This window comes from Littorina saxatilis, linkage group LG9 (genome assembly GCF_037325665.1).
Source record: "Littorina saxatilis isolate snail1 linkage group LG9, US_GU_Lsax_2.0, whole genome shotgun sequence".
NCBI lineage: Eukaryota > Metazoa > Mollusca > Gastropoda > Littorinimorpha > Littorinidae > Littorina > Littorina saxatilis.
The window spans coordinates 61,962,792-61,985,141 of NC_090253.1; the positions used below are offsets into that span (position 1 = coordinate 61,962,792).

The window sequence follows — 22,350 nt, forward strand, 5'->3', positions numbered from 1 at the left end:
ACGTAAGTGTAGCCTATGCGATGCTAACTTTTGTCTGTCTGTGCGTGTGTGCGTATGTATGTGTGTATGTCTGTGGTAGAAACTTTAACATTTGAAGACGTCATATTACATTGACGTCACATTATGACGTACGAGGGTTAGACGTCACGCGATGGAATTACTGAAAGTCTCGGTGATTGTTATTTTGAGCGGGCCGAGACTATTTGGCAGTCGTGTCTATGTAAGTAGGCTACATGCAGACAGACAGATCTAGATCTAGTGTCTCGCTTTCTTGCACAGTTTCACCTATGCTCTTTCTGTGTGTGTGTGTGTGTGTGTGTGTGTGTGTGTGTGTACTGTGTGTGTGTATGTGTGACGGAGTGATTGAGTTTGTGTTACTGTTTGTCGATTTCTTACGTGAGTCTTGAAGGCTTCGCCTCTTGTTCAATCATATATTCCCCCAAAGACTAAAAATGGAAAGTTCTCGAGCATGTATTTCATCACAACACATTGACAATTGGGTGGGGTCGACTGCGTGAAATCAGTTAGTTTGATTGCGTACATTACAGCAGAAAACAAAACCAAGTGAGATCGGAACATCGTCTACGTTTATCGCCGATCATTGATATTTTTGAAAGATCTATTGCTCAATTAATTTAAGTAAGTTATAATCCAGCATACAAAATAATGTTGTTGCTGTAAAGTGTGCGTGTTAGTACTTCAGACAATTCATTCTCCCTGAAGCGTTTATGGAAACGAAAGTAACTTACGACAAGGCTTTTGTCAATTCCACCTAAATCTGAAATAACTAAGTGTTATATTATTTTCTGTGTTTTTATTGCAAAAATGTGTCCTAACCTAAAATCATGTGCCACAACAAAATTAATTATCTTTGGTGTTTCTAACAAAAACACCAGTGCATAGAAGTGAGAAGCTTTATTATGTCCCATTTTTGAGCGCCATTTTGAGGACATGCTTCGACAAACAAAATTATTTTTAAAAAAATCACAAACACAACTTATTTTGCAAACACGTTTTATTTTATCAGACAAAGTTGTCATACATCACATGAAACCTGTAACTGTTACCCAGTATCATGGACGTGCACAAATATATCATCTGACATCTGCTGTCTGTCTTTTGTTTGCAACTTTTGTGGCCTTAGATAATTGTAAGTCCTTGTCAATGATGAAAACACATGAGCTTTGTGTGACTTTGCCGTGATGTTCAATGATAGGCCTGAGACAAGGTTTTGAAGTTACTGCTTCTGGAAAGAAAGTCAGTAAAAATTGGCAATACTGTGTTGTTATTGTTACTGTTTTCTGTCGCTGGTGCATTGATCTGATTCTTGGTTGTTTCATCATCTGATAGTTTTGATATGAAAGTCTGGTGACGAACAATAGGGGGTTGGTTGGTGGGTAGCTGCAGTGTTGTTCACCGACACACAGAATAATAGGTCACTACAGTGTTCTAGATAAGCAAATGTGTAGCAAAGACCTGTACATGGAGATATTACTACGTCACCCATGACTCACTTTTTTCTCCAATTCACATGTTGTTTTGCTCCCACCAAGACGTGTAGATCTTGGCAAACGTGTGCCGCAATGACTCGATTTGATGACTTGACCTGTACACGTTCCTGTACACATGCTGAAAAGTTCCACATCTCGATCTGTGTAATATCAATCAATCAATCAATGAGTCTTATATCGCGCATATTCCGTGGGTACAGTTCTAGGCACTCTGCAGTGATGCCGTGTGAGATGAAATTTTATACGGCCAGTAGATTGCAGCCATTTCGGCGCATATTTACCTTTCACGGCCTATTATTCCAAGTCACACGGGTATAGGCAGACAATTATTAACTGTGCCTAAGCAATTTTGCCAGGAAAGACCCTTTTGTCAATCGTGGGATCTTTAACGTGCACACCCAATGTAGTGTACACGGGGGGAGGTTCGGACACCGAAGAGAGTCTGCACACAAAGTTGACTCTGAGAAATAAATTTCCGCCGAACCTGGGATCGAACTCACGCTGACAGCGGCCAACTGAATACAAATCCAGCGCGCTACCAACTGAGCTATATCCCCGCCCGTATATGTAAGACCTTGTCAATGATGAAAACACATGAGCTTTGTGTGACTTTGCCGTGATGTTCAATGATAGGCCTGAGACAAGGTTTTTACTACATGTAGCTCTTTAGTCGGGGTCATACCCGGGAACATGCCCCTAATGGTTTTACAGAGGTTGTTATACAACACTTGTCACTAAACCCGTGTCGTTGTTTGTCCCCCAGTGCGTATCGGCCTGAAGCACCCTGACCCCGTGGTGGAGACCAGCTCTCTGTCCAGTGTGGAGCCGCAGGACGTCAAGTACCAGCTGTCCATCCCAGAGAGCACCATCGACAGCGGCGTTCTGTCGGCCCTGCAGCTAGAGGCCATCACCTATGCATCCCAGCGACACAGCACTATACTGCCCAGTGGGGAGAGGGCTGGCTACTTGATAGGTGGGTGGTAAAGGGCTGGCTTTTTCTTGTTTTTGTTTTTTGTTGCCGCGGACCCCCCTTCATGGTTGAAAACGATGTTAAACACCTAAGAAAGAAAGAAAGAAAGACCCCCCTTCAACCACTGTATTGCGAATCGGGTATATCGCGATCTCCAATCTGTTGACTCTTAAGACCGCGATATAGTGGAAGTCTACTGTATTTTGTCTTCAGCGAAAGACAGGGAGGAGCACCACTATTGCACTGCCGTGAATTATGATGTAGTAGGTAGTTGCCTTGAATTATGATGTAGTAGGTAGTTGCCTTGAATTATGATGTAGTAGGTAGTTGCCTTGAATTATGATGTAGTAGGTAGTTGCCTTGAATTATGATGTAGTAGGTAGTTGCCTTGAATTATGATGTAGTAGGTAGTTGCCTTGAATTATGATGTAGTAGGTAGTTGCCTTGAATAATGATGTAGTAGGTAGTTGCCTTGAATTATGATGTAGTAGGTAGTTGCCTTGAATAATGATGTAGTAGGGAGTTGCCTTGATTTTTAGGGGAAAGTTATTTGTCTTTTCTTGGATGAGAATATTTTGCCCCCTTCTTTGTACACGGCCAACAACACAAAAGGTTCAAAACAAAATCACAGAATTTGCTTAGTTTCTGAGTGCACAGAAGTTGACCTGGGAGACTGAAAAAATGTCAAGATTTGAACCCACAACCTTCTGCTTGGGAGGCCGACGTCTTATTCACTAGGCCACTGCGCCCGTCACAGGATTGAACAAAAGGTGAAAGTTGTGTTTTGTTGTGCAGGTGATGGTGCCGGTGTGGGAAAGGGCAGAACGGTGGCTGGCGTCATCTTTGAAAATTACCTCCTGGGGCGAAAGAGGGCACTGTGGTGAGTGTTTGACTTTGACATCACCTTGTGCTTGGATTGGATTGGATTGGATTGGATTGGATAAGATTTACAGTCCAGTGAGGTTACCCTCATGGAAATTCGGCTGCTTTCTCCCCGGGGAAAGCGAGCTGCCATACATACGGCGCTACCCATATTTTTTTTATTTTTTTCCTGCATGCGTGTATTCATGTTTCCTGAGACTTAATGCCGTGTGAGATGGAATTTTTTTTACTTTATTCCAAGTCCCACGGGTATTTGATGGACATTTTTATCTATGCCTATACAATTTTGCAAGGAAAGACCCTTTTGTCAATCGTGGGATCTTTAACGTGCACACCCCAATGTAGTGTACACGAAGGGACCTCGGTTTTTCGTCTCATGCGAAAGACTAGCACTTGAACCCACCACCTAGGTTAGGAAAGGGGGGAGAAAATTGTGGCCTGACCCAGGCCTGAACACGCAACCTCTCGCTTCCGAGCGCAAGTGCGTTACCACTCGGCCACCCAGTCACCTTGTTGAGAGAGGAGTGAGATACAGTGAAACCTCTCTCCATTTTAGACTCGCCTCTACCAGAACATCTCATATTCTCTCAAGTTTTCTTCATAGGGTCAGAGTTACCTCCATTATTAGATTTTAGGTCACCAGTGGTGTTGAGAACTAATAAGCTTCTCCACTTGAGGAGCGGTTTTGGTGATTTCAGTGCGTTCAACTTTAAAAGGAGCTCTTGGCCTTTCACAGGACAACGAATTATGTTTCCTTCTGTTTTACGTTGTACGAAAGTGACATGCACGTATCTACCAGTCACTAGAATGATGTGTGGTTTTATGCTTTTGCTTACAACCAGATGTAAAGGCTGAATAGCTGAATGTTGTATGATTTTAATACAGTAGTAACTTCAATGTCAAGATAATAATGTGATTGTATTGTGTTGTCCAGGCTGAGTGTGTCCAACGACTTGAAGGTGGACGCAGAAAGGGATCTGCGTGACATTGGTGCTCATAAGATTGATGTCTACGCCCTGAACAAGGTATAGAGGTGGATTTCATTGCGCGCGCGTGTGTGTTTGTGTGTTATGCAAGGAGAACAATAATCAGTGCTAGACGTTACAGCTTTCTCATGTTGTGTTGTCCTCAGTTCAAGGTGAACAGTAATCGGTGCTAGACGTTACAGCTTTCTCATGTTGTGTTGTCCTCAGTTCAAGTACGCCAAGATCTCGTCCAAGGAGAACAACAGTGTGAAGAAAGGTGTGGTGTTCGCCACGTACTCCTCTCTGATCGGAGAGAGCCAGTCCTTCAGCAAGTACCGCACCAGGTTAAAACAGCTGCTCAAGTGGTGTGGCAAGGACTTCGAGGGAGTCGTATCCTTTCAGCGAAAGAGTTGTGTTACAAGCCACCCACCAACCCAGCCCACCCTTATGCTTAACCATCCACCCCCTGTCTCCATTTTCACTTTCGTATGTGGCCTTTTATTTGCTGGAAATACCCCCCTATAGCCCCTGGATGTCAGAGAAGAGTGACTTTCCTTGCAAAGTATGCAAAATCTAATTCTGTCCTTTGCAATAAAAAGGCTGAAGAGTCACACACACACAACAGTTCGAGGGACGGTAGGAGAAAAGTCAGTCGGGGAATCGGAAAAAAGTTTTCAAAACATCTTTTGGCCTTATATAGTTGCTTAGGGGAGGGGTGTGGAAATTCACTGGAATCGGCATGTAGGTATGTCTGTCATTTGAAACTGTGGTCCAAAACATGACTTGTCTGTAATCACTTCAGTTAGTGCAAACCTTTTCTGTGATGACATTAAAAGAGCATTGGTTTCTGACTTGTGGATGATTTTTAATGATAGGCCTGAGAAGAGGTTTGCCCACACACATGCATGTACACTCTCTCTCTCTCTTTCTCTCTTTCTCTCTCTCTTTCTCTCTCTCTCTCTCTCTCTCTCTCTCTCTCTCTCTCTCTCTCTCTCTCTCTCTCTCTCTCTCTCTCTCTCTCTCTCTCCCTCCCTCCCTTCCTCTAACACACACAACACAACACAGACAAGTGCACACTTACAGCAAACAAAGTTTTATCTCAGGGCATATTAGCACTTTTTTTTCTCTTCCTGTATTCCTTAACTCCCCAAAGATTGTGTTTGACGAGTGCCACAAGGCCAAAAACCTGTGCCCCACCGGCTCCACCAAGCCCACCAAGACCGGCATGACGGTCATGGAACTGCAGAACCGACTGCCCAAAGCGCGCGTCATCTATGCCAGTGCCACCGGTGCCTCCGAGCCCAAGAACATGGCCTACATGACGAGACTGGGTCTGTGGGGGCCCGGCACGCCCTTCAAAGAGTTCAACGACTTCATCTCCGCAGTGGAAAAAAGGTGGGTGAAATAATACAGTGGGAACCCCCTTTAAAACTTGCAAAAATCTGTGAAAATCACATCGTAATGTCTGAGATCAGACAAGTATCCTTAGTTTAAATGACCGAAGAACGAGGCCTGGGAACAACACTGGGACAGACAATGACCATTGGCAGCTACCTGCATTGTAATCTAAGACAGTCTTTGTCATAATTTGTCCAGGGCTTAAAATCTTATCTGCTGTCTATTTTTTGCAACTTTTTTTTAGTGTTATTCACTAGTCTGTGCCCTCAACCAAGTTTATCCTGGACTAAAGTCTGTAAATCCTTGTCAATGATGAAAACATGAGCTTTGTGTGACTTTGCCGTGATGTTCAATGATAGGCCTGAGACAAGGTTTTTACTATATGTAGTTTTGGAAAGGAATTGAGTACAGTGGAACGACCTACACAAATCTGAGAAAATCAGATCTTAAAATAGAGTGAGTCTTAAAGTTAAAATTAAAGTAAATTTACAGATGTTATGACCTGAAAATGTGAGAAAATGAGATCTTGGGGGGGGGGGGGGGGTCTTAAATTGGAGAGTCTTAACAGGGAGGTTCCATTGTAATGTTGATTCTCATATCATCCCGTGTCATTCACTAGTCTGTGCCCTCAACCAAGTTTATCCTGGACTAAAGTCTGTAAACTCGACTCCTGTATACTGGCTGTGGTCACAATGAAAAGGTGAATTATACAGACACAAAACTTATGGGGGAATCCTTTGTTGTGGTTGTAATAGGCAGGTTGTTGTTATGGAGAGGTGGTTGGCAGTGCAGGTTTGACTGCACTAGGATACGAGCACAGTTGATTTGGTGATTTATTGTATTTGTGGTTTAATGTATTCGCTGTGTTTGCAGGGGTGTGGGTGCTATGGAACTTGTTGCCATGGATATGAAGTTGCGAGGGATGTACATCGCCCGCCAGCTCAGCTTCAAGGGCGTGACCTTTAAAATCGAGGAGATTCCCCTTGAACCGGCCTTCAAGAAAGTCTACGATGACGCGGTTGAGCTGGTATGTCAGCTGTTTCTTTTTTCTTTCAGTGGATTGTGTATGGGCTTGCGGCTGAAATTGCAAAGCGGGTCTAGTCCTGGTCTAACATCACTTGCCTTTGAGAAAGGTAGACACAAAAGCAACAAAGAGTAAAACAGGAAAACAGTGGAACCCCTGTGTTGGGGCGGGGATGTAGCTCAGTCAGGGCGGGGATGTAGCTCAGTCAGGGCGGGGATGTAGCTCAGTCAGGGCGGGGATGTAGCTCAGTCAGGGCGGGGATGTAGCTCAGTCAGGGCGGGGATGTAGCTCAGTCAGGGCGGGGATGTAGCTCAGTCAGGGCGGGGATGTAGCTCAGTCAGGGCGGGGATGTAGCTCAGTCAGGGCGGGGATGTAGCTCAGTCAGGGCGGGGATATAGCTCAGTCGGTAGCGCGCTGGATTTGTATTCAGTTGGCCGCTGTCAGCGTGAGTTCAAACCCACGTTCGGCGGAAATTTATTTCTCAGAGTCAACTTTGTGTGCAGACTCTCTTCGGTGTCCGAACACCCCCCGTGTACACTACATTGGGGTGTGCACGTTAAAGATCCCACGATTGACAAAAGGGTCTTTCCTGGCAAAATTGCTTTGGCACAGTTAATAATTGTCTACCTATACCCGTGTGACTTGGAATAATAGGCCGTGAAAGGTAAATATGCGCCGAAATGGCTGCAATCTACTGGCCGTATAAAATTTCATCTCACACGGCATCATTGCAGAGCGCCTAGAACTGTACCCACGGAATATGCGTCCTATATAAGCGTCCTATTGATTGATTGATTGAAGACTGTGAAAATCTGGTCGTAAAAAGGAGGGAGTCTTAAAATGGAGTTAAATTTGCAGGCATTACGAACCGAAGGTTTGAAGAGGGGGGAGTCTTAAATTAGGTGGTCTTGAAAAAGGTGTTCCGCTGAAAATATCAACACACTGGAATGCAGGCGTTAGATGGACGTTACAGGAAGAGGGGGGAGTCTTGAATTAGGTGGTCTTGAAAAAGGTGTTCCGCTGAAAATATCAACACACTGGAATGCAGGCGTTAGATGGACGTTAGAGGAAGAGGGCGGAGTCTTGAATTAGGTGGTCTAAAAAAAGGTGTTCCGCTGAAAATATCAACACACTGGAATGCAGGCGTTAGATGGACGTTACAGGAAGAGGGGGGAGTCTTAAATTAGGTGGTCTTGAAAAAGGTGTTCCGCTGAAAATATCAACACACTGGAATGCAGGCGTTAGATGGATGTTACAGGAAGAGACTGAAGCTAACAGTCTGAGCAGAATGCGGATATGTGCTGAATGAGAACAGATGCAATGTAGTGACTGTGTGAACCGTACCTGGTCAGATGGAACCATGTGGGTGGGTACGGATATATCCCTACCTGGGAGACAATGAGTTAATACGCTGCATGGTGTGTTTCAGTGGGTGGAGGCGAGAGCCATGTTCCAGAAGGCGGCGGATCTCATCCAGGCAGAGCATCGCATGCGCAAGTCTATGTGGGGTCAGTTCTGGTCTGCCCACCAGCGCTTCTTCAAGTACCTGTGTATCTCCGCCAAGGTGTCGCACTGCGTTGCCATCGTCCGCGAGGCCGTCAAGGCTGGAAAGGTCAGTGTGTGTTTGTGTGTGTGTGTGTGTGTCTCCTCCAAGGTGTCGCCATCGTCTGCAAGGCTGGAAAGGTCAGTGTGTTTTTGTGTTTGTGTGTGTGTGTGTGTCTCCGCCAAGGTGTCTCCATCGTCCGCGAGGCCGTCAAGGCTGAAAAGCGTGGGTGTGTCTGTGTGTGTGTGTTTCGCCAAGGTGTCGGACTGCGTCGTGATGTGTGTGCGTTTATTTTTGGTGTTAAAGGGCCATTTCTGTTTTGGATGGACAAGAGAATTGGTGTGTAACTGAGTATTGTGCTTGCAGTGTGTGGTGATGGGCCTGCAGTCCACAGGAGAGGCGCGCACCGTGGAGCTGGTGGAGGAACAGGGGGCCGACCTCAACGACTTTGTCTCCACCGCAAAGTGAGTACACCTTGCTGCAACACAGTGGACTCTCTTTCTTCCTCTTCTTCTTCTGCTTTCCCAGCCATGATTAATCTTCAATTCACTCTGTAGGGCGAAGCTTCTCGTTGGCTTCCACTGGGCTGGGCCATGTTTTGCGTCTCCACACACACAGTGGATTGACTTCTGTGCTCACCTTTGTCAACTTTGCCTGGTGGAAACGTTGAGTACTTACTGCCTGAAGGTCTTTGATTGACTGTTTTTAACCCAGCTGTACCAGAGTGATTTCAGATATTATCCCTCAGTGTCTGGGTGCTGTGGAAGGTGTTTGAAGCCAGAAAGTTCATAGTCGTCACATTTAAATAAATCGTTTTGAGAAACCATACAGTCCTGCTTCTAATGCTGTTATTACTGAGTTTTTTTGTGCCGTGGAACCAAGTATTTTGAGACACACACCGCCCCACCCCCTACTTGACGGGTTGTCTGGAAGATGATTGTGTTTTACTGTCTGTGACCGTGAGATGTGTTGTGTTACAGGGGCGTGTTCCAGACACTGGTAGAGAAGCATTTCCCGGCCCCCAACCGCCAGAAGACGTGGGACATGCTGGGTCTGGGCGACATCATGCAGGGAAACTCAAACAACGCTGTCGACAACAGTCTCAAGAGGAAGAGGGGTCAGTATTTTATACTGTCGTAATCTTCTCATCTGGCATATTGTTGTGTACCTGTTACAGTACGGTGATAAGGTTCATGTGCAAATGAAGTAGCATGAACAGGGTAAACTGCAGAAAGTAGCCTAGGCCTGCTCACTTGCTCAGACCTGCAAGCATGACATACACACACACATAAGCGTGCACACTCTCTCACTCATTCTCTCACACACACACACACACACACACAGAGATGTGCTTACATATTCTCTATCTCTCCCTACACACACACTCAAACAGTGAGGAAAAATCACCCTGCTAGAAGAACACTTTTAAGAAATAGAAGACACAAAATTAACTATCTCTCAACATAAAGATGAAAAAGTGTATTTGAGGTTTGCATTATGTCCCTTGCAGACGAAGCGATGAGTCTGATCAACAAGCGGAGCAGGATGGAGAACAGGATGGAGAACAGCAGCGACGACAACCACGACTCCAGCGACTCTCTGTCCGACCTCAGCCTGGACTCCGACAGCTCCGACTCTGACGGCGACAGAGACAGCAACCCCTTTGGTGGCGGCTCAGACAGTGATGAAGGTGAGCTGGCTTCAAAGTTTTACACTGTCTGTGGGCATTTTTGACTTGTCGGAATAATAATAATAATACGAGAAATTATAACGCGCACATATCTCACCACAAGGCGACTCAAGGCGCACATGATCAGTGTTAGGCAGAGGGAGTCTTCTATTGCAGGCTTGGGGGAGGGGGTGGGTCTTGAAAGGGGGTGGGGGGCGTCTTCTAAAGGGGGGGGGGCGTCTTCTAATGGGGGTGGGGGGCGGGGGGTGTCTTTTGTCAGGGGTCTTTTCTTGTTTTGCACATATTATATGGGCAAGTTCATCAATTTCAACTGTTCGCATTTAAAGTTTTTAGGTTGTATTGTACAGAAGTTTTGTGGTACACATTTGTCACGCTGACATTTGTGGGAGGAGAAGATGAAGAGTGAGATTGTCATTTTTTGCACACTTTGTTGTTAATGTCGTTGAATGAAAAGGAACGCTTGCGGTGCATTATGTAGGTCACTTGTTCAGCTGTATTACACTTTGACACATTATTACTCCTGTCAAAATTAGGAGTTTTTGTGGAAGCTTTCATCTTGAAAAATAAAACAATAGCCCATGTTCGGAAGAGTGAATACCCTTGCTTTTAGTGGGACAATGTACAGGTGCTGCTTGCCCACGTGCTTCAGACACACCCCTCGCTAGTCACTAGCCTGTGGATTTTTTGTCCCAATAAAAGCAAGGGTATTCACTCTGTCACAACCAATACAAATTCAACAGAGTTATTTTCAAAATTCATCATTTCGAAGATATACTTTGTGGTTGTAAGTATGTGTACATGCTCTCCATTTCTTCGCTCTTTAGACCCATGGCTGAAGTACGTGTACATGCTCTCCATTTCTTCACTCTATAGATCCATGGCTGAAGTACGTGTACATGCTCTCCATTTCTTCACTCTATAGATCCATGGCTGAAGTACGTGTACATGCTCTCCATTTCTTCACTCTTTAGACCCATGGCTGAAGAAGTCCAAGAAGAAGAAAAAGAGCAAGCCGCCCAAGAAGGAAAAGACGAAGAAGAAGAAGGGGAGCAAGAAGATGAAGAATTCGTCGGACGAAGAAGACGAGTTCTGTGACAAGGCCCTGGCCCAAGTCTCCTTCATGAAGAAGAGCAGTTCCTACGCTGGTTTCCCTAACAACACCAACGGTGGCAATGGGGCGCTCAACATCGGGGGCAATGGTGAGGCTGGGTGTTGCTGGGGAAAAATTCACTCTGAATAGCCTTGGACCTGTTTCAGACCTGGGAACCCTTACGATTTCACTGTATTTTGTATGCATGATTGTCTACAATACGATCAGTGCAGTCAGTGGAAAAAAATACGATGAGCAAAATTCTAATCCGATATTTTGACACATGATTCCAGTTTGTGTCAGTAAACATTGAAAGAAGCATTTATTTTAAATGTATTGGTAAACTTAATTAACGGTGTGACAGACGCGTGTGAGGCATGTTTGAAGCAAATGCTGTGTGGAGTACGCTCATTTTTCTGAAATGACACCAAGTTTTTTTGAGAATACTCCCCAAGTGCAAAACAAGGGTTCCCAGGTCTGCTGTTTGTGAATGCTACTGTCACAGTCAGTTGTGGTCTTAGCTATCGCATGGCAATGCTTTCATTGCTTCTGTGCGCATTGAATATAAATGTCTTAGCTATCGTATGGCACTGCTTTCATTGCTTCTGTGCGCATTGAATATAAATGTCTTAGCTATCGTATGGCACTGCTTTCATTGCTTCTGTGCGCATTGAATATAAATGTTAGTCGACCACTGTGGGCGTGCTTGGCAAAAGGAGAATAAGCGTTCATGAACAAGTACGGTAGGTGAACAGTTTGCCGCTGTTCTAAAGAGCACCACCGCTGTTCTAAAGAGCACCACCGCTGTTCTAAAGAGCACCACCGCTGTTCTAAAGAGCACCACCTTGGTGTATTGTCATCCCCTAATCAGTACAGAGGAACGCCCTTTTTAAGACCTAAAAAAATCTGAAAAAATTCGGTCTTAAAATGGAGGGAGTTTTCTTCAGCGTTCGATGATGGTTGTGTCTAAATTCGTTGGCCCGTGATGTTGACAAAATGGGCTGTCAGTTTGAGGTCCTGGGTGCTGCCTGGGAGGGAGTCTTAAAATGGATGTGAATTTACAGAGGCCATGGACCGAAAAAGTGAAGAATTGAGATGTTAGAAAGGAGGAAGTCTTAGATTGGGGGTCTTAAAGACGGTTTCCAGCCTCCCTACCACCCATGACCCCAAGGACCTGCCAACTGTATTTTCTGACTACTTCACTGAGAAGATCGAAACCATCAGAAATAGCTTTCCTCCACCAGTGGCTTCGCCTCCGGCTACACAATTCTCTGGTTCTTTGTTGGATAGCTTCACTCCTGTATCTGAGCAGTTTGTTTTGAAGATTTTGAAGAACACAGTGGCAAAGTCTTGTGAGCTAGACCCCATCCCCACCAACTTGTTTTATGAAAACCTTGACCTTTTTCTTCCCATCATAACCAACATAATCAACTCTTCTCTCACTTCTGGCACTGTGCCAATGGACTTAAAAACTGCAGTAGTTAAACCTTTGATCAAGAAACCATCTCTGGATAAAAATCAGTTGAAAAACTATAGGCCTGTTTCCAACTTACCATTCATTTCTAAAATTCTGGAAAAAGTAGTGCTTAGTCAGCTTCTCTCCCACCTTGAAACCAACAACCTCTGCAACCCTCTTCAGTCAGCGTATAGGGCTGGCTACAGCACCGAGACTGTTTTGCTTCGTGTTGTGAATGACATTCTTTCTGCTCTGGATAATGATGACCTATCAGTTCTGCTTCTCTTGGATAACTCAGCTGCGTTCGATACGATCGATCACTCTGTTCTGCTCTCTCGTCTCGAATCTGTTTTTGGCATTCACTCTACCGCTCTTCACTGGTTTAGTTCATATCTACAGGGCCGTAGTCAGTATGTGTCTGTCAATAATCTCTCATCTCCTCCATCTCCTCTCTGTTTCGGCGTTCCCCAGGGATCAGTTCTAGGCCCAGTTTTATTTGTACTATACACCACTCCTCTCTCTGCCGTCATCAAGCAACACGCAGTCAATCACTACCTCTTTGCAGACGACACACAACTCCAACAAGCATGCAAGCCTACAGAAATCCAAGCGGTGACACACACTCTCCAAAACTGCACTTCAGACATTAAATCATGGATGGCAAACAATATGCTCAAGTTAAATGATGACAAGACTGAATTTCTTCTTTTCTCTGGAGCTTCCTCTTCGACCACTTCCCTTCCAGCCTCCATCACAGTAGGTTCTAGTGACATTTTTCTCTCTGATAGTGCTAGGAATCTTGGGTTCATCATGGACTCCCACCTCTCAATGAAACAACACATCAAAAAAGTCTGTCAGACATGTTACTTTGAGATCAGAAGAATAGGTTCCATAAGAAAATTTCTCACTGTTGATGCCACTAAAACTCTCGTTACATCCTGCATTCTGTCCAGATTAGATTACTGCAACTCCCTTCTCATAGGCTGCCCTGACTCCACTCTCCAACCCTTGCAAAAAGTACAACACTCTGCTGCACGTCTCATTTTCAGAGCACAGCATCGACAACCCTGCACTCCTCTCATGAAAGAACTTCACTGGCTTCCTGTATCTGAACGTATTAGGTATAAAGCTGCCTGCTTCTGCTACAATATCATCTCTGAATCGGCACCTGCCTATCTTTCTGAACTGGTCTCTCTCTACACTCCCTCTCGCACCCTTCGTTCTTCTGATGATGCTCGACTTCTCTGTCAAGGTCGCTTTAAACGCAAGGCTCATGGCTTCCGCACGTTTTCGTATTATGGACCTCAGTTATGGAATTCACTCCCCTTTCAATTACGTCACTCTCCATCCATTTCATCTTTTAAGTCCAATTTGAAAACTCACTTGTTCCAACAACACTACGGATAGTTCCTTAGTATATAGAGTCTGGGGATGTGAGATGTGCATGATGTGTTGTTTGAATCTGACAGTGATTGTATGATTTTTGTATACATGTATTGTTGTCACGCGCTTTGAACTTCTGATAAGGCGCTTTATAAATGCCCGTTATTATTATTATTATTATTATATTAAAAGGGGGGTTCCACCGTTCAGTCATTAAAACAAACCCTGTGCAAACTGTGTCAGTGTTGATGTGTTAAAATATTGATGGTTGTTGTTGTCAGGCATGGAACAGGCGTTCACCATGAAGACGGAGCTGCTCAACCTGGTGGAACGTCTGGGGGACAAGCTGCCGGCCAACACGCTCGATCACCTCATCGATGAACTGGGCGGCCCAGACAACGTTGCGGAGGTACGACATTCTTAGGCTGATTCTCATGATTTTAACTGTCTGTATCTCTGTGTGAGAAAGTGGGAGTTGTTTGCAGTTCTTTTCAATGATGACCCATCTGGAGCCTTTTTGTCTGAGGTTTCTGTGATTATGAATGATAGGCCTGAGGAAAGACGGGGCAAACAAAAGGAGCAGGCAGCACAGTAACCATGACAACCTGCTCTTTGCTCGAAATAAAAACTAACAGTCCAGTTAAGATGCATGGCGCTGTGTTTCCTTCCATCCTTCAACTACTTCTCTCCCCGGCAATTTCTTTGTTTCACCAGAGACGAGTTGCCCAGAGCGGGTCGCCCGCAGTGCGAATGACAGAAAGCCATTTCTTAGGGCAGTGCAGGAAAGCGCTCGCGAAGCACTCGGCGAGCGGCTTTGGTATATGCTCGCCCACCGCGCGCTGCGTAATCCAAGATGGCGGCGGTGTTTACACTGCGATGCCGTGTAGCGTGTTGCGATCTTCTCGGCGTGGTTTTTGACGTAACCCTAGGGATCCACCGCTTTTCAAGGTTCAGGGACTACCCCAGCTAAATTTCCCATCATAATTACGTTCTCTCTGACGATTTCACTGACCGAATCGTCTACTAGTTTAAGAAGTACAACTTTTTTCATATCTCGCAGCAATCGTGCTTTCTTCGTCGCCTTCGGGAAGCGATTTGCCTCGTTGTGAGCCCGTTGCATAGACCAATCCAGAGCGACTTTTCTCTGAGCGGGCTATTGTGATTCTGAGCAACGCATGGCAGAGTTACTTCCCTCTGCATAGCTGCCAACCCTCTCGGATTTTTCGGGAATCTCCTGAATTGTACAACTTCTCCCTGCTCATATTCATGACTAAACGGTCCCCCTGGACCCCCTGGCTCCTGGATTTTGACTTCAGAAGGTTGACAGCTATGCCTCTGTGTTTCAGTTGGATAAGTCTCCGTCTCTTTTTTGTTTACTTTAGGGTTCTCTGCTGGTTGCATTTACTGTTTGGTTCTCTTGTTATTTGTGTCCTGAAGAAGCCTTCGGCATAGGCAACAGTTGTGCTGTCCTTGCCTCGGTGGATACACAATTCTTTGTTATTGTGCTGTCCTTGCCTCGGTGGATACACAATTCTTTGTTATTGTGCTGTCCTTGCCTCGGTGGATACACAATTCTTTGTTATTGTGCTGTCCTTGCCTCGGTGGATACACAATTCTTTGTTATTGTGCTGTCCTTGCCTCGTGGATACACAATTCTTTGTTATTGTGCTGTCCTTGCCTCGTGGATACACAATTCTTTGTTTTTCAAACCTGTTTGTCTCCCCCACTGTCATTTTGTTGTTTACGTTAGGCTAAGCTTTTATGTCAAAGATCGACCTTGGTATCTTCTTCTTCTTCTTCAGCATTCGACAATTGTGTCCTTCTAATCTCAGGCCTGACCTTGGTATCGCACTGTGCCCGCTGGAACCGACCCTGGCTTTTGCAAATGCTCAGTTTTGTGATGCTAAATGTCTGTGATTACAGATGTATGATAATCGATGTCTGTGATTTCAGATGACGGGTCGCAAAGGGCGTGTGGTGCAGAATGACGACGGCATCCAGTATGAGTCCCGCAGTGAGAACGACGTCCCCTTGGAGATTCTCAACCTGACGGAGAAACAGCGCTTCATGGACGGAGAGAAGGTAGGGTGTGACTGTCAAGCTTTCTATTATGATGTTATTTTCATGTTGAGCTAGAAGGGCAAAGCCCGCACGACTCGTGTGTGTGAAGTATGCCCAGGTTACACTGTCACAAACACCGCTTCATGGATTCTTTTGTGATATTTTGAGGTATGGTGTGAAGCTTTCTTCTGGGTATTTTTATGTTTTAAGACTCTCCATTCTTCTTGGTGCATGATTAGGATGTACATAGAAAAAGGTGTGAGAAATTGTTTGTGTTTTTGCCAGGATATTGCCATCATCTCAGAGGCAGCCAGTTCCGGTATCTCCCTCCAGGCAGACCGTCGCGTCATCAACCAGAAAAGACGCGTGCACATTACCCTTGAGCTGCCGTGGAGCGCTGATCGGGCCATCCAGCAGTTCGGTGAGCTCCCTGGAATTGTTCGCTCACTTTTTCTTAAAGTTTTTTACAGAAAAATATTTAACTTTTGGAAGGGGTCCCCCTTTTTTTGAGCGGCGGTCACGTGATCCGTGGTAAAGAAATCTTTGATCCAAAAGGTGCGCCAGATAGTCAAGTGGACGACGGCCCTACATGGCATAACAAATTTGACTGAAATGACACAGGATATATTGCTTTAATTTGTGGCAATTCATTGTTTTGCTAAGTTTAAATCTTAGATCTTGACGCAGGTGTGGGTTTATGTATTGGTATTCCTTCTATGGCCTTATTCTGCTGTCTTATTTCCTGAAATGTGTTTGCTTATTTTGCATCAGAGTGACGATTTGAAGAGTAAACTGTGTGTGAGTCTAACAATATTTTGGTGTATGTGTAGGTCGAACCCATCGTTCTAACCAAGTGAGTGCACCAGAGTACATCTTCCTCATCTCTGAGCTGGCGGGAGAGCGACGTTTTGCCGCCACTGTGGCCAAGCGGCTCGAAAGTTTGGTAAGTTCTGTTCTTTTCATCCTTTCTACATTTTGTTTATTTTGACTAAATGTATTTCTGAAGACTTGGAATTGAGATGAGGGTGATAGTGTGTGTGTGTGTGTGTGTGTGTGTGTGTGTCTATCTGTCTGTCTGTACAGGTGTATGTGTGTGTGTGTCTATCTGTCTGTCTGTCTGTGTGTGTGTGTCTGTGTGTGTGTGTGTGTCTGTGTGTGTGTGCACGCAGAGTTGTGTGTGGGCGGGGATATAGCTCAGTTGGTAGCGCGCTGGATTTGTATTCAGTTGGCCACTGTCAGCGTGAGTTCGATCCCAGGTTCGGCGGAAATTTATTTCACAGAGTCAACTTTGTGTGCAGACTCTCTTCGGTGTCCGAACCTCCCCCCGTGTACACTACATTGGGTGTGCACGTTAAAGATCCCACGATTGACAAAAGGGTCTTTCTTGGCAAAATTGCTTAGGCACAGTTAATAATTGTCTACCTATACCCGTGTGACTTGGAATAATAGGCCGTGAAAGGTAAATATGCGCCGAAATGGCTGCAATCTACTGGCCGTATAAAATTTCATCTCACACGGCATCACTGCAGAGCGCCTAGAACTGTACCAACGGAATATGCGCGATATAAGCCTCATTGATTGATTGATCTTCAGTCTGATCTTTTTCCAAATCATTATTTATTTATTGGGACAAATCCTGGCTCCGGCGTGCGTGCTTGAGAGAGAGAAGGAGGGAGGGGGGAAGGGAGAGAGTGAGGGGAGGGGAGGGGAAGCAGTCAAGCTGTAGATCCCACTGAAGCGTGTTATACATCCACACCACCTTGACATGTCCAGTCTAACAAACAGTGAATATGTTCAATAATCAGGGAGGAAAAAAAAAGAAGTTCATTCTGTTGCCTCAAATCACCAGTTAAAGCGTTGTCATTTTCTGCAATCATCTTGGCATTTGACGAACCAGTGTTTGTGATATCAATTCTTGTTGTTGTCAGGGTGCGTTGACTCATGGTGACAGACGAGCGACAGAAAGCCGGGACCTGAGTCGGTTCAACATCGACAACCGCTACGGTCGGGCGGCGCTGGACGTTGTGATGAGGTCCATTGCGTACGGTGATGCTCCCTTGGTGGAGCCCCCCAAGTCATACAAGGGCAACTTCTTCAAAGGTTTGTTTGGCTTCTTTTTTCCCCCTGTTTTCTGTTTCACGGAAAATGAGATATCTCCCTCTCTCTCTCTGTCTTTCTCCTCGTCTCTCTCTCCCCCCTCCCTCCCCACTTCCCAAACCTTTGTCTTGCCTCTCTTACCCTCTCTCCATTACTCTCTTTGTTTTTCTCCCTTTCTCTCTCTCTTTCTGTCGCTCTCTTCCTGCTCTCTCTCTTCCCACCTCTCTCCCTCCTCCCTCTCTCCCTTTCTCTCCCCCTCTCTCTCTCTCTCTCTCTCTCTCTCTCTCTCTCCCTCTCTCTCCCTCTCTCTCCCTCTTTCTCTCTCTCTCTCTCTCCCTCTCTCTCTCTCTCCCTCTCTCTCCCTCTCTCTCTCTCTCTCTCTCTCTCTCTCTCTCTCTCTCTCTCTCTCTCTCTCTCTCTCTCCCCCTCTCTCTCTCTCTCTCTCTCTCTCTCTCTCTCTCCCTCTCTCTCTCTCTCTAATAAATAAGCTGAGTGTGTTTGTGTGTGACAGACGTGAAGGTGGCGGTGGAGGGCGTGGGACTGCTGACCGTAGATGAAACCTCCGGCATCACCTCTCTGGACAAAGGTCAGTACACTTTGCTTCATGTTTCACACTGCTGGCTTGAATGGTTGAGAGAGAGAGGGATGGAGGTTGGGTGAGTGGGTGTGTGTGTCTGTGTGTTTGAAATAGAGAGAGAGAGGGTGTGTTTGTGAGTGCGCGCGAGAGAGAGAGGAAAGTAGCGAAGCAGTCGAGCTGTTGTTTTTCTCCAAAGGAAAAGTTTTTAGGTGTGGTGGGGGTGTTTTAGAAGGTGGAGGTGGGGGAATGCACACATCTGCAGCAACAAATAAACTTGACCAGATCAGTAGGATTGAAAGAAGCATCTGTGACATACCATAGCAGTGTAGATGTCTGCATTATGATACTAGGTGATGCAATCCCCAGACCTGTTTACCCTTACGATTTTGGCGTAATTTATTACGATTTTCTGCAAAAAATACGCCATTCCGCTATCCGTGTCAAGACTACGATTTTCATAAAGTAAAAAAATTAAAATTTTTATTTTTTTAATTTTTTTTATCAATTCACATGATTGGCATTGTTTTTTTCAATGGCAAAATGGGGTGAAAAAGCACAGGACTGACCAGAGATCATGTCTGTCTGATGAGACGCTGGAGAGCCTTATTCTAGTGGTGAAGTCTCGCCCTCACTCATTCGGCAAGCGCAAGTACAGTAGAAAAGCGCTTGACACACTGAAAAAGGCCTACTACGAGCAAAAGAAAAAGAATCGGTGATGCATGTGCTTTTGATGTGATCTTCTTTGAAATTATGATGACTACAAAAACTGACTGATGTGTTTTGTTTGTGAATGATGGATATATGTGCATGATTGCGTTTCGCAGACACAGTTGTCATGTGCGTTGTAATTGGCGACGAATGCTGGATGATTACTATTTTTGTGCCAGGATTACTATTTTTGGGGCTGAGCATTACTCCAAAACACTTATGGGGGTAAACAGGTCTGAATCCCATGTGTACTTCAGTGGAACCTCTCTTTTTAAACCCCCCCCCCCCCCCCCCCCCTCATTTTAAGACTGTTTTCAGATTTTCTGTTGACAGTGTCTAGAAATTGACCTCCATTTTGATAATCCCTCCTTTTCAAGACCTGAATTTGTCAGATTTTGTCGGATCTTAAAAGGCGTGTCCACAGTACTAGCGTTGTAGTGTGATGTGCATCTCTCAACTGTTACCCCCTCCCCGTTGCAGACTTCCAGAACATCAGCAAATTCCTGAACCGACTGCTAGGCATGCCGGTGGACCTGCAGAACTCGCTGTTCGAGTATTTCAACCAATCCCTCTCCGCCATCATCCTCGAGGCCAAGCGCTCCGGACGCTGGGACATGGGCATTCTGGGTAAATCTCACACACAGATGATTTGCTTTTGGTTGTTTGTTTATGTGTGTGTTTAATCCTTTGGCTGCCTGTAGGACGTCAGCAAGACCTCCTGGGTAACTTGCATCAACGGGCAACAAATTCAATAAACAACAAAGAAGAATAACGAACAAGCAATGCGTGCATGTGAAGTGTAATCATATATACATCAAGGGCAAATTGTAAGTTGTCCATTCAGATGAATACAGGTTATGCTTTGTATACAAATATTTACTGGCAGCAAACGGGTTAAAGACACTAGCGTTGTTGTTTTTTTTTTTAAAGAAATGAATTCTTTAAAAACTTGAAACTCTGCTCAGAAAACAACCAGGATGTTAATTCTTTGCATGTGTGAAGGTAAAGGAATAATCTTATCCCATGTAAAAACAAAAAGTGGGACGGTTAACACTGATCTCTACAGTCTTGACTTGTGTAAAATGTCATATTTTGGTTAATAATATAAATAACCTGCAATATTGTTTCAGACCTGGGATCTGGTCAGGAGCGCGTGAAGAAGATGGAGACCCGAGTGTTTGTGGGAAACACAGCCACTAACACCGCCAAGACCGAGCTCAGTGCAGTAAGTTTTCAAATGCATGTACTGCTCTCTCAGCACTTTACAAGGCTGAGGAATCTTCTGACATGTGATTTTCTGGGGGAAAAAATGAGAGTAATAAAATAGAGAGAAAAAAATTCCTATTAGCAACAACAAATTTGAAGAGCAAGCTTTTTGAGTTGACATCCACTTTGTCTCCCCCAACAAGTGGGGGACCAGGGAAACGAACACTGAAAATGTTATCCTCCTCACAAGCTACATTTCATGTTCATTTCTTTTCTCCCCGGGTGCAGGTGGCTGATACCACCTAAACACGCACACACATGGGTAGCGCCACTCTGTTGCTGCTAGCTTTGCACTGGAAATAAGGGACGAGAATTTCAATCAATCAATCAATATGAGGCTTATATCGCGCGTATTCCGTGGGTACAGTTCTAAGCGCAGGGATATTTTTTTTTTTTTTTTTTCCCTAGAATTTCCCAGCTACTGGATAATAAAGTGATGAAAACGAACAGTGAAAAAGTTATCCTCAGGGCCATTCCATTCCTCATATGCTACATGTTGATGCTACAGGTGCAAGTGGAGCGCGGCATGGCGTGGTCGCAGGCCATGGACATCTGGCGCCGCTGTCAGACCATGGAGGAGGGATTTTACGTCTCTCTGCAGGTACGTTATGTTATAATGATACACATAGAACTCGATACAATACAATCCAACACTACCCCCCGCGGGTTAGGGGGAAGAATTTACCCGATGCTCCCCAGCATGTCGTAAGAGGCGACTAACGGATTCTGTTTCTCCTTTTACCCTTGTTAAGTGTTTCTTGTATAGAATATAGTCAATGTTTGTAAAGATTTTAGTCAAGCAGTATGTAAGAAATGTTAAGTCCTTTGTACTGGAAACTTGCATTCTCCCAGTAAGGTAATATATTGTACTATGTTGCAAGCCCCTGGAGAAATTTTTTGATTAGGCCAAAAAAAAAATAGGTCTGTTTACGGTAACATAGGCCAAAAAAATAGGGTCGGTAGGTCGGGATTTTTTTTTTATTTTTTTTATTTTTTTCTCAAAAAACCCATATTTTTACGTTATTTTGCAAAAAAAACAAGATTTTTTTTTTTCTTTTTTTTTTTCCCCCAAATGCCAAAAAAAAGTCTAGTGTCGCGCGAAAAAACTAGGGTCGGTCGGGTTACCGTAAACAGACCTATTTTTTTTGTTGGCCTTAGTGCTTTTGTGAACAAGAAACAATTAACAACTGGCTCTATCCCATCTCCCCCCCTTTCCCCGTCGCGATAACCTTGGTGGTTGAAAACGACGTTAAACACCAAATAAATAAAGAAACAATCCAACACTGTACAGTACTGTACAATGCAGAATAGCTTCATGTTCTCATTATGGCGATTAATGAACTTTTTTTAGGATATAAAAATTGGTGGGAAAGGAACGGTTGCCCTGTAGCATTATAAAGATTCATCTCCACAACTTGTCTTGATGTGTGACTACAACAGGGGAAAGAAAAAGCTGCACCCCTCGTGAACAGTCACTAACACATTATGCTTTTCAGAAACGTAACCTGTCGCTATGGTGTGTGAACAGTCACAAACGCTATTGTTGATGCTTTTCAGAAACATAACTTGTCGCTATGGTGTGTGAACAGTCACTAACACTATTGTTTATGCTTTTCAGAAACGTAACCTGTCGCTATGGTGTGTGAACAGTCACTAACGCTATTGTTTATGCTTTTCAGAAACATAACTTGTCGCTATGGTGTGTGAACAGTCACTAACACTATTGTTT

The 22,350-nt window shown here is 44.7% G+C and overlaps 1 protein-coding gene across 1 annotated transcript in view; it reads left to right on the forward strand.

Moving 5' to 3' along the window:
* LOC138976717 (protein strawberry notch homolog 1-like) overlaps nucleotides 1–22,350 on the forward strand; it is a 50,849-nt gene that overhangs the window by 21,840 nt on the left and 6,659 nt on the right. Inside the window, exons 5-24 of the mRNA XM_070349588.1 lie at nucleotides 2,275–2,484; nucleotides 3,277–3,361; nucleotides 4,298–4,388; nucleotides 4,557–4,718; nucleotides 5,482–5,723; nucleotides 6,600–6,753; nucleotides 8,180–8,362; nucleotides 8,660–8,757; nucleotides 9,274–9,410; nucleotides 9,804–9,983; nucleotides 10,955–11,182; nucleotides 14,194–14,321; nucleotides 15,866–15,994; nucleotides 16,259–16,394; nucleotides 16,804–16,916; nucleotides 17,902–18,073; nucleotides 18,582–18,656; nucleotides 19,836–19,982; nucleotides 20,486–20,580; nucleotides 21,130–21,222. Coding sequence (XP_070205689.1) covers nucleotides 2,275–2,484; nucleotides 3,277–3,361; nucleotides 4,298–4,388; nucleotides 4,557–4,718; nucleotides 5,482–5,723; nucleotides 6,600–6,753; nucleotides 8,180–8,362; nucleotides 8,660–8,757; nucleotides 9,274–9,410; nucleotides 9,804–9,983; nucleotides 10,955–11,182; nucleotides 14,194–14,321; nucleotides 15,866–15,994; nucleotides 16,259–16,394; nucleotides 16,804–16,916; nucleotides 17,902–18,073; nucleotides 18,582–18,656; nucleotides 19,836–19,982; nucleotides 20,486–20,580; nucleotides 21,130–21,222 — 2,858 coding nt within the window. The remainder of the gene's footprint in view (nucleotides 1–2,274; nucleotides 2,485–3,276; nucleotides 3,362–4,297; nucleotides 4,389–4,556; nucleotides 4,719–5,481; nucleotides 5,724–6,599; nucleotides 6,754–8,179; nucleotides 8,363–8,659; nucleotides 8,758–9,273; nucleotides 9,411–9,803; nucleotides 9,984–10,954; nucleotides 11,183–14,193; nucleotides 14,322–15,865; nucleotides 15,995–16,258; nucleotides 16,395–16,803; nucleotides 16,917–17,901; nucleotides 18,074–18,581; nucleotides 18,657–19,835; nucleotides 19,983–20,485; nucleotides 20,581–21,129; nucleotides 21,223–22,350) is intronic.